The sequence below is a fragment of the Octodon degus genome, unplaced genomic scaffold (assembly GCF_000260255.1).
Source record: "Octodon degus isolate 3935 unplaced genomic scaffold, OctDeg1.0 scaffold00011, whole genome shotgun sequence".
NCBI classification, from domain to species: Eukaryota; Metazoa; Chordata; class Mammalia; order Rodentia; family Octodontidae; genus Octodon; species Octodon degus.
The window spans coordinates 27,364,548-27,374,929 of NW_004524587.1; the positions used below are offsets into that span (position 1 = coordinate 27,364,548).

A 10,382-nucleotide genomic window follows, 5' to 3' on the forward strand; every position below is an offset into this window, starting at 1 on the left:
GCGGCGGAGGGGCTGCGGGACCCCGGGCCGGCGCGGCGGGGTGTGCGCGGCGAGCGTCGCCCCAGTGCGTGAGGCGAGCGGGCGTGCTTTTTCTACTCGGTTGGACGTGGGGCTGTCGCGAGTGGGTTTCTGTGGAAGAGGCAGGGCGGAGTTTTGAGTTCGAGGGAGTTTTGGGCATTGTCTTTCACAAAGGGACAGTGTCTCACAACTTCGATTTTTCCTTTTGCCGCTTAGTAATGAAGTGTTCTTTTTGGGTGTTATTTAGTGAAGCAACAGTGATCCTTTTCCCGATGCTTTTACCTGATAATTCATGAAGGTCCTTTGGTATCTAGAAGGTAGCAACACCTTCAGGCTCAAGAAGCAGCTGGCCGCCTGAAGTCAAGATTGCTCCCTTTAGTGGTCCTTTTTTAAAAGTAAGGTTTCCAGTTTGCCTGCACAAGATAAAACAACATTGACATGGCTTAAGTGCTAGTTCTTTAGAACAATCCTTTCAGACTGGGCAGTTGAGCATTATTTTAGCTAAAGAATTTGACTCTCACCCTAAACATGAATGCCTCTTCCATAACCCTCCGGGTGATCAGAAAAGTGCTTCAGGTTGAAGTGTGTCCCTTGGATTTACCGCGTGGCTTCTTGGATCTTGCTCCTTCCGCAAGTTCTCACTTGGGGTAGAGAGTAGACTGTAAATGACGAGAGATTAATACTCCAAGTTTATAGGGTGATATGCAACTTATTTGTTATAATTATTCCCACTGCGGTTCATCAGGAAGCAGTGGGATTTATGAATTCTGTGGGCTGTGAATTAAGTCTCCTGATACTTCTGATGAAAAGTTAGAAGGCAGCGAGGGGTGAAGTTTCCAATTCTCTACGCCTGTGTGAAACTGAACTGAATAAGTACCAAAGAAAGGAGGAAAACCCAACTCACACTTGTTTAATTTTGTGTCTGTGTGTATTTGAATTGACAGGTAAACAGCTTAAAGTAATATGAACAGGTTTGTGTTTTAAGTCTAAGATACAGATGAGCCTTTGAGAAGGGAACACTTGTATGTATATAACAGCTACTACTATGGAATGATTTTTTGGGGGGAGGGGTGGGAAATTTCTTACAAAATCTGTGTTCAAATTCCAAGGTTAATACTTTGTCATAGAACATTACTTAAAGCCTATTGATTTTTCTGTGAAAATTATAATTTTTAAGAAACTTATCTGTTCTTCCCAGAGGTCTTTCCCTAAGCAGATTCCTAATTTCTTCGCTCTGTTGATGTATTTATTTCTAAGTTGAGATCCATCTTTGCTGACTTTTCATATACTCATTTTGACCCTCCATAGGTGTACTGTAAGCTTTCTTTGTCACCCATTACGTAGTTTGTGCTTTTGTTCAGCAAAGTAGAAATTATAATCTCAGAAACCTCCAGTGATTTGGCAGATAACATTATTGAGTAAGCACATGGTGGGGCCTTTGTCAAAATGGATGTTCCTTCAACCCTGCTCATAGGTGTTCAGATAAGATTTTGTTAAAAAATGCTGCCTGCCAAGGCCAAGCAAGACAGAACAAAAACTGATCCTTATGCCAGTTTCCAAATCCTGCTTTTTTTTTTTTTTTTTTTTTTTTTTTTCCTTTTGGCATAGTGGAATCTTTACAACTTGTCTTTGTAGACCACAATTTGGAGTAAGTGGTAACATCTTTGGAGTTTTTAAATTAACATACTCAATTCAAAACCTTTCAAAGGTGCTATTTTGAGCACTCTGGAGAGCATAGCTGTGAACAGTACTTTCCCTCTAACCTCAGAGTAACTCATTTAAGTAGGGCAAAATAAGAGTGATGATAAATGTACAAACAAATATGGTGGTGTTTGGAGGAAGAGGGGAGGAATTCCGCCTAGGAAAGGACACGTGGAAGGTAAGAGCCCTAGCTTTAGAAGATAGGAAGGGTTCCCAGCGAGAAACAGTATTCCTGGTGAAGAATACAGTGTCAAGGACTGAGGAGACAGGTCAGTGGCACAAGTGCCTGCCTGGCAAGCCAAGGTCGAGTTTGATCCCTGGTACAAAAACAAAAGAAAACAAACAAACAACCCAGAAAACAAAACCAAAAAAAGTGTCGAGCTCTGAAAGGTCTGGGGTAGACAAGGCCTGACATCTGCTGAATCGCTGTACTCTGGGCAGTTAATTTAAAAAACTTTGGGATCTTTTAAAGGGGAGGTTAAGAGAGTAAAGGGAGAACACTGAGGTAACAGGCAGTAGAGGAAGTCATTCTGCTTTGAGAGTAAGAAGCTGGACAAGCCCTTTGGATATTTAAGTGTGGCGCTCTGGCTGACTTGTGGCTTATGCCACCCAATTTTGGTTTGTTAGTAATCTGTCTCTTATGTGGTGAGAAAAATAATGTGGAATTTCAGATCTAGCCAGATTAGTTTAGTAGGTTCTGATCTTAAAAAAAAAAAATAATTACAAATAAATGATACAGGTTCATGGTTAAAAATTGAAAGGGTTTGAAACTGACAGTAAAAGTAAAACTTCCTCTTTTCCTCCCACCTGCTTCCCTCTGTCAGAAGTGGGCCTTACTAGGTTCTTGTAAGTAGTACTGATGTTAGGTGGGAGGCTAAGAAATAACTGGCTTGTTCCAGGTCCTTTGCACAATTCACATCTGCCTGTTACACACACACACATGTGTACATCTGTTTTATATGGAGTGTAGTATAATTAATCACATGTTTGTATTTTGCTTTTCTCAGTGATCTGGAAGTTAGCTTGAATTTTTGTTATCTTGAGTTACTCTTAAAGTGAAGGAACTCTGATATTTCATTTATTTAGAAGGTGCCATATAAGGATAGCAACATAGAGCTGCGGACTTGGTTTTACTGGCCTCATTTGAGTCCATAGGTGCATGTCTTGCAGTCTATTTCATAGGCCCTGCTATTTTTGTTATCATTGTTTCAGTGAATTCTTTAAAGCCTGTTTAAAAAAAAAAAAAAAAAAAAGCCTGTTTTGGATTCAGCCTACAAGAAAACTTGGTATCTCTCTAGAGCAGATAAAATAAGTTAGCTTTTATATTGTTACTATCTAAGAGAATAAAGTGGTGATTCAGATCAGACTTACTGGAATTATTGGAATAATTATTGGAGATGAGAAGGTTTGTTCCACAATTTTGTGAATTTATTCACTATTAACTTCTGCTTGCAGTGCTGGGAACCAAAGCTAGGAAAGTGTGTCAACTTAAATCCAGGCTGAAATGTTGATTCTGTTGGAGTTTCCTGGGTACCTGGGGGGATCTGATTTGAGATTTGCTTTTAGATGAAGAAAGCTACAAGTGTGCTTCTTTCAGTGTTTGCAGTTGCAACAGGTTGAGAAGTTACTCTGTGCTATTTGGAAAAATGTATTATTTGTGAAATTATTTGTTTATAGGCACATAGGATAGTTATTAATAATTATAAAGATATTCTATAAAACACTTTATAATTTTATTTTAAAGAGCAAAAAACAAAGGCAGAAACAAGGCAACATATGATAATGCAAATGGTACGGAATTTCAAAACAAGAATAGAAAATTAACAGTGATTGTTATATTACATGTTGTTACTGTCAGATTTGTTGCTCAGATTACCAGATACAGCTATGCAAGATTGGTCAAACAATTAAATATTAACTCTTCAATAAACCTTAATTAATTTTAAAATAATTTTGAATTGTTCCAGTCTTTTGTAGCTTTGGTTTTCATGTAATGATAACAAAAGTTAATGTTTCTTTTTACATAAATGACCTTTTTAATGTCCTATACTGTCTCAGCCCTCTTTTCCTTCTTAGTTGGCCTTATTTTTAAATCTGCTATTTAAATTAAAGTAGGAAATGATACCTATGGATGATAAGATGATAAGAAACTTGAACCACTTTTGGGGGGGTAAATTAAAGAAACTTTTGCCTTATTTTTGGGGGAGGGTGGCTACCGGGAATGGAATTCAGGACCTCATGGTTGCCAGGCGATTGTACCTTCCCTTTTAACTTAGGAAGTTTACAAAAATATCTTAATTGAGAAATAACAAATGATAGTTTATTTTTAATTTTGTGGTCCAAGCTACTGATGCTGTTTTGGGTAAAAAAATAACCAAGTGATCCTAAATTTAATACTTTTCCTTCATTACTCTCATAGTAGTCTGCTTGGGTTTCTGTGAAATCAGTTGCTTGGTGTGTTTTGGAAATTTTATTTAATTAATTAATTTATTTACTTATTGGCAGAACTGGGGATTGAACTCAGGCTCTTGTGCTTGCCAGGGAAGTGCTTATTCCACTGAGTCATCTCCCCGGTCCCTACTTTGGAAATTTTAAAAGCTTTTTGAGTTCAGGGTCCAGATTTCTCTTGTTTTTCTATTCTCCCACCTCCCCTGAGCAAGTGCTGAAAGTGTTGTATTTATTTATTTTCTTAACTCGTATGCCTACAGGCAAACCAGGAAGAATTATTTTTTGGAACTGTGTTGTCATTAATCTGGTGGATGTTTGGCTAACTGAAATACCCTGTTTGGCTACAGAGTGTGCTATGAGGTGGTAATTTTGTGTTATGTCATTTTTCCTCATGAACGTGGCTAGGGTTACCATTGACTAGAAGACTACAATAAAGATATGCCTATTGTAATATCTGTTTCATTACCTCAAAAATTAAGTGTTCTTAGTTATCTGGAACTTATTTTAAATAGAGCTGATACAGAGTGACTCACAGTAAGGGATATGGAATGTTTTGGTTAACAAGTTCAGGTTCGTTTTTTCCTACTTATTGAAGAGATTTAAGTACCAAAACTTTATTTTTTCAGCAAAACTTTTTATTTCAACTCTTTATTATATTACTCTGGGCGTAGGGGTACATATTGTAATCTCAGTACTTGGGAGGTTTAGGCAGAAGGATGGCTTAGAGTTCAAGACCAGCATGAGCTACAAGGGCAGCCTCAACTCCAAAATAAGACCCTGTCTCCAGACAAAAACAAAATAACAAATACAAGACTCATGCACACACACAGGTGCACACACAAATATTTTTGTTGTTGTTTTTCATTACTTACTTCCTCACACTATTATTGTTTCTATCTAACAAATCAGGGCTGTCAGTATGCTTTGTACAAAGGGTGGATGGTGTGTGAGATACTACGCAGGTATTAAGATACTAAAGAGATACTTAAGAAGTGGGCTTTTTTAAAATATATATTTTAAATATTTTGTATTTGGTACAAGGTTTCACTGTACCATTTTGGGGCCCACACAGTGTGCCTAGGGTTCTGGGGTTGGCACAGTGTGTGATACAGAGGATCGAACTCAGATCCTTGTGCTTGCCAGGCGGACTCTTAGACCGTTGAGCCAAGTGGGCTTTAAGTGACTTTCTTTTCTTTTTTTTTTTTGGCGGAACCAGGGATTGAACTCAGGCCTTTGTGCTTGCCAGGGAAGCGCTTATTCCACTGAGGCATCTCCCCGGCCAGCTAAGTGACTTTCTTTATATCACTTTTCTTTTTCTCAAATTATCATTTGTTTTTAAAAGTTATAGGGCAGGGGCTCAGTGGAATAAGTGCTTCCATGGCAAGCGTAAGGGCCTCAGTTCAATCCCCAGTTCTGCCAAAAAGAAAAAAAATAAAAAAATAAAAAAAATAAAGAAAGCGCTTCTCCAAAGCTCATTTAAAAAAATAAATAAAAATTATTACAAAAAAAAGTTATAGGGCAGAGTGAGTTGAGAAGAGGAACAGGGCCACTTATGAACAGTGGATCAAAGGTTGAAGCCTCCTTTTCATTGAATTAGTGTTCCTTTTCATTTGCTTTTGCACTATAAAAGTCAAGTTGTTATTTTATTTATTTATTTTTTAAAGACAGCGTTGTTTTGTAGCTCAAGCTGATCTGGAACTTGAAATGCTTTTTTCCCCTTAACCTCCCTCCCTGCTGGGATTACATTGCCTTGATGCATGGTGGCAATACAAAAATTCTTTAATGATCATCTTAAGGCCTTTTGACTTTTTTGGATCATTTGATTTTCCACATTATTTCAGCATCAATAATGTGATATGCTTCCTTAACCTTTTGGTCAGGGACAGTCCATTCTTCCATTTTGTAAGCTTGAGATTTAGTGTTTACTTGTAACATCCATCTCTTAATTTTTTAAAAAAATAATTTTTTACAAGTGATGGGAGAAAGCCTTGGTTTTGCTTTGTTATCACAAGGTAACCTTTCTTAGCCCTCCACTCGTTTTCTTTCTCCTTCCTGTTTTACCTGCCCTGTTCTGCCCTGGTGCCCCAGAACCTTCAAAGCTGATACATAGCATGGAGAAAAGTCATCTTTTGGTTGGCAGGGTGTCTTTTGACAATATATATCAATGTATGTGTGTTTGTCCCTTTGTGTGTGTGTTTAGTACTTAATTCTCCGTGGTCTTATGATTTTTATGACCTAAGCCCCTTTTATAGCTACCTCCTGTTTGGTAGGGCAGGATGTTTGGGTGATGAATTTTACTGATCATCGTAGCTTTCATTTTTCAAACAGTTTTCTTTTTTTTTAATTGGAGAAGGTTTTTTTTTTTTTTTTGTTGTTGTTGTTGTTTTGTTTTGTTTTTTTTTTTTGGCCAGCTCAGACTGACCTCAGTGGCAGGTCTGGTGGGGCTTGTGGAGCTGGAAATTGAATCGTGGTCCTCTGTGCCAGACTGAGTTTGCACAAGCAGGTGCTTTAAACACCTGAGCTAACTGGCAAGCCCCCTCAAATAGTTTTCTTAAAGCTATCAAGATGAGTATAGGAAATGAGTATACCTGCAGTGAATAAGGTGCTTTATAGTTTTGTGCACACGCTGCAACATTTATTATAAAGGCTAGAAGGTCAGGTGGCCTACTGGAGGGACACATTCGAGCAGGGTTGACTGTTGAGCTGGAGCCTCTCTTCCCACTTCTACCCACTCCTGCTGCCCATAATACACCCCCCTTCGAATAGTGCTTATTCTGGACTGGAAGAGAATTGGAAAGGTGCAATCATTGGCTGAATTCCTAGTATGAATTCAGGGTGGTTGAATTTTTCAACAGGAGAAACTAAAAATTTCTTTGATTTATGTACAGGTTCTGGTAAATACTGCTTGCTGTATTTTGATGTTGGTGGCTAAACTTATCCAGTATATTGTGTTTGGCCCTCTTCGAGTGAGTGAGAGACAGGTAAGTCTATCAGATTTGTTTTTTTAAGCTTCATGTTTTGTATAATTTCAAGCATACTTATTTCCAGGAATACAAGGAACCAATAAATACTTCATTCCAATTCACCAAACAATGCTTTTTCATGTTTGTTTTCATATTCTTTTTTTTGTATATGCATATTTTTTTCTAATCCATTTGTAAGTAGTGGACATCATGACCCTTTATGTAATGGTAGCACAATGATCAAAATTGGGATGCTTAGCATTGATAAGATTCTTTGGCCTAATCCATAGTTTATTTTAGCATAACCATTTTGTCCTTTATAGCTGTTTCCTCAATCACTTTGAAAAAATGTAGTGTTTATACAGAACTGTAATTTGTTGTAGTTTGAGTCATCATAAATATTACTTGTAAGAACATGGCTTCTTCCCTGAAAGATTTACTGTTTTTTTTTTCTTCCCTGTGGAAAAGTGACTTAAGATTCTTTGTTCTATAAACAGAAAATTAGGTGGTTTGTCCTTGTCTCAGGCAAGACACTGGAACATGACTCTCAGAATGTATAGAAGGGCAGAGAACAGTTTCAGTGAAGAATTATGCCACAAGCATAGCATATGGATTGATAGTTCACTAAAAATTTTAGCGGGTAGCATGATGTGTTTTTTATTTTTATTTTTTTATTGATACAGGATCGTGCTATGCAGTTTGGACTTGTAGTGATCCTCCTGTCTCAGCCTCCCCAGCTTTGGGATTATGGGCGTGCACCATCATGCCCAGTTCTGAGCCTTTACACTGCGCTCCAGGGGTCCTGGGGCCTACATGGCTTTCAGTACCAGGGATTGCACACTGGACTGTGCACTTGCCAGGCAGGCGCTGAGCTATCTCAGCATGGTGTATTTTAAAGAATTTTTAAAAAAATTTTTTTTTTATTATTTATTTATTCATTTATTTTGTGTGTGTGGCCAGCTCAGCCCACCAGGGGATGGGGCTGGCTGGCATGTGGTGCTGGGGGATTGAACCGCAGTCCCTGTGCTTTGCTTAATTTAGTTTGTTCTAAGTAGGTGCTTTAGACCACTGAGCCATCTCACCAGCCCCTATTTTAAAGAATTTAGAACTGACCTAAGAATACCACCATATTTTAACTTGATCTCATTCCAGTGATAAGACACAGGAACCTAATACTTTAGAAGTACAATGTTTTTCCTGCATTTCAAAGTGTAGTATTCTAGACTTTATCTGTCTTTTTAACTCAAAATTCCTGTTATAAAATCGACTGAAACTTACTTTAGAGCTGAAATGTGGTTACTGTGCATTTGAGCTCTTGAACGCTGTTATGAGCAGGATTTGTTTTCTCAGAATTTTTCTATACTGAATGTTGAGTACTCTGGTTCCGCCAAAAAAAAAAAAAAAAAAAAAAGTGAGTACTTTGAGTATCAGCTTTAGAGGTCTCCCAGATGAATTTAGTAGAATGTACTTAAAAAAAAAATCCATACAAAAGCTCCTTTGTTATTTCCTTGAAAATTTTATTTTTCTTTAGACTTTTTGATTTGTGGATCAGAAATTGGTCAGACTAGAGACAGGCCATTGAACCGGTGGGCTGATCTGGCACTAGTGGACCTTGCATACTTTGTTTTTCCTGAAATGTTAGATAATAGGTTAAAATAAATAGCAAACACAACCTTAAGAGTATTTTATAGGTTGTGGTATATATGGAAATAATAATAATGGACACATTTGTTTTACTATTTCAGTATAAAACACACTTCATGCTATTGTATGTTGGCATATTTTAGCTTAAAGAATTGAGCGCCTGCTTAGGCAGAGTGCAGTGGCCGGGGTTTGCTCCTTGGTGTGCTGTGCAGGCCCTGCCCCCAGGGTGAGCTGAGACTGCTGAGATTGGGTGTGGTGGGGCGTGCCTATAATCCCAGTGCTTGGGAGGCTGAAAACAGGAGAATCACTAGGAGTCTGATCTACATAGTGAGATTGTGTAGACTCTACTAAATACATTTAAAAAGAAATTGACATGGGTTTGCTCTGTGGGTGCTTAAAGTTCAAGAAATAGAATAATGCTAGAGGGAAAGACGTTGAACACCTAGAATGGGACAAATATAAAAGTGTTAAGTAGAGGCTTAGAACAATATATTTTTGTTTTTAAGCACCTAAGGCTTATCGTGGCTCTTTTAAAAGCATTTATATCTCTATCTATTAACCCCCCTAAGGTTTTGTGAAGTAAATGCTATTATTATAGACCCATTTTGTAGATAGGGAAACCAGAGAGAAGTAATATAAAATGATTACCCTGATGTTACAGTGCAGCTTGGTGGCAGAACCAAGATTCAAAACCAGGGCACAAAACATCCTAAGTTCATATTCTGTTTTCTTGCCCCAGGTCTGGAAACACACTCACCAAGGATTTTATTTGGGAATGGTATTCAAGAACCAAGATTTATACTAGCTATATGTAAATAGCTTGCTTTGTGATGGACAGAATTAGGGGACACTGATTTTTTTCTCTAGTTCATTTTGCACTGTGTATACAAGTTGTATAGTCACAGTTCAGTGTTTATAACTTCTCTAAATAATGCTGATTTTTAAGTAGTCATGTTGTCAATTTGCCATACATATAGGCCCAATTATTTCTTATTTTGCTTTTTCTCTGTTTTAATTTTACTTTTTAAATTTGTAAAACATTTACTCAGTTCAAAATTATAAGTAAAAGTTATGCATTTATTCTTTTCTTTACTTATTCCCTTCCACCACATAGGTAGCTGGATAATTGTACGTCTTAGAATGTGGTGGGACTAGACTTCCTTCATTGCTTCCTTCTTTAGTGTTTTCAAGGTGGTAAGGAGTTTTAAAACTGGTAGCCTTTGTTTAGAAAAGAATGCAGTGAAGCACATACACACTTTGTAGGTGTTTGCCCAGTTTCTGTGGAAATTATGTGATTATTTCTACCTATCAGAAACCATAAAAGCATTTTTTTTTTTTGCAGAACCAGGGATTGAACTCAGGCCCTTGCGCTTGCCAGGGAAGCACTTATTCCACTGAGCTATCCCCCCGGCCCCCATAAAAGCATTTTTAATTTTTGATTCAGGAATGCTGATGAAGTAGAAAGTCATATAGAAATATTCATTACAATGCTTGCTGAATTTTGGAAGGGTAAAAAGTCTGGCTCCATCTGTAATCATTAAAATGGCCTATTAGCTGGGCATGGTGGCACATGCCTATAATCCCACCTACTCAGGAGGCTGTAGCAGG

At 37.8% G+C, this 10,382-nt stretch overlaps 1 protein-coding gene across 1 annotated transcript in view; it reads left to right on the plus strand.

Annotated features, from left to right (window-relative positions):
* The first annotated feature begins 7,060 nt into the window (after window positions 1-7,060).
* Window positions 7,061-10,382, plus strand: part of Amfr (autocrine motility factor receptor) — a 35,479-nt gene continuing 32,157 nt past the window's right edge. The window contains exon 1 of the mRNA XM_023709352.1: window positions 7,061-7,148. Within this exon, the coding sequence (XP_023565120.1) occupies window positions 7,086-7,148 (63 nt within the window). The 5' untranslated portion in view covers window positions 7,061-7,085. The remainder of the gene's footprint in view (window positions 7,149-10,382) is intronic.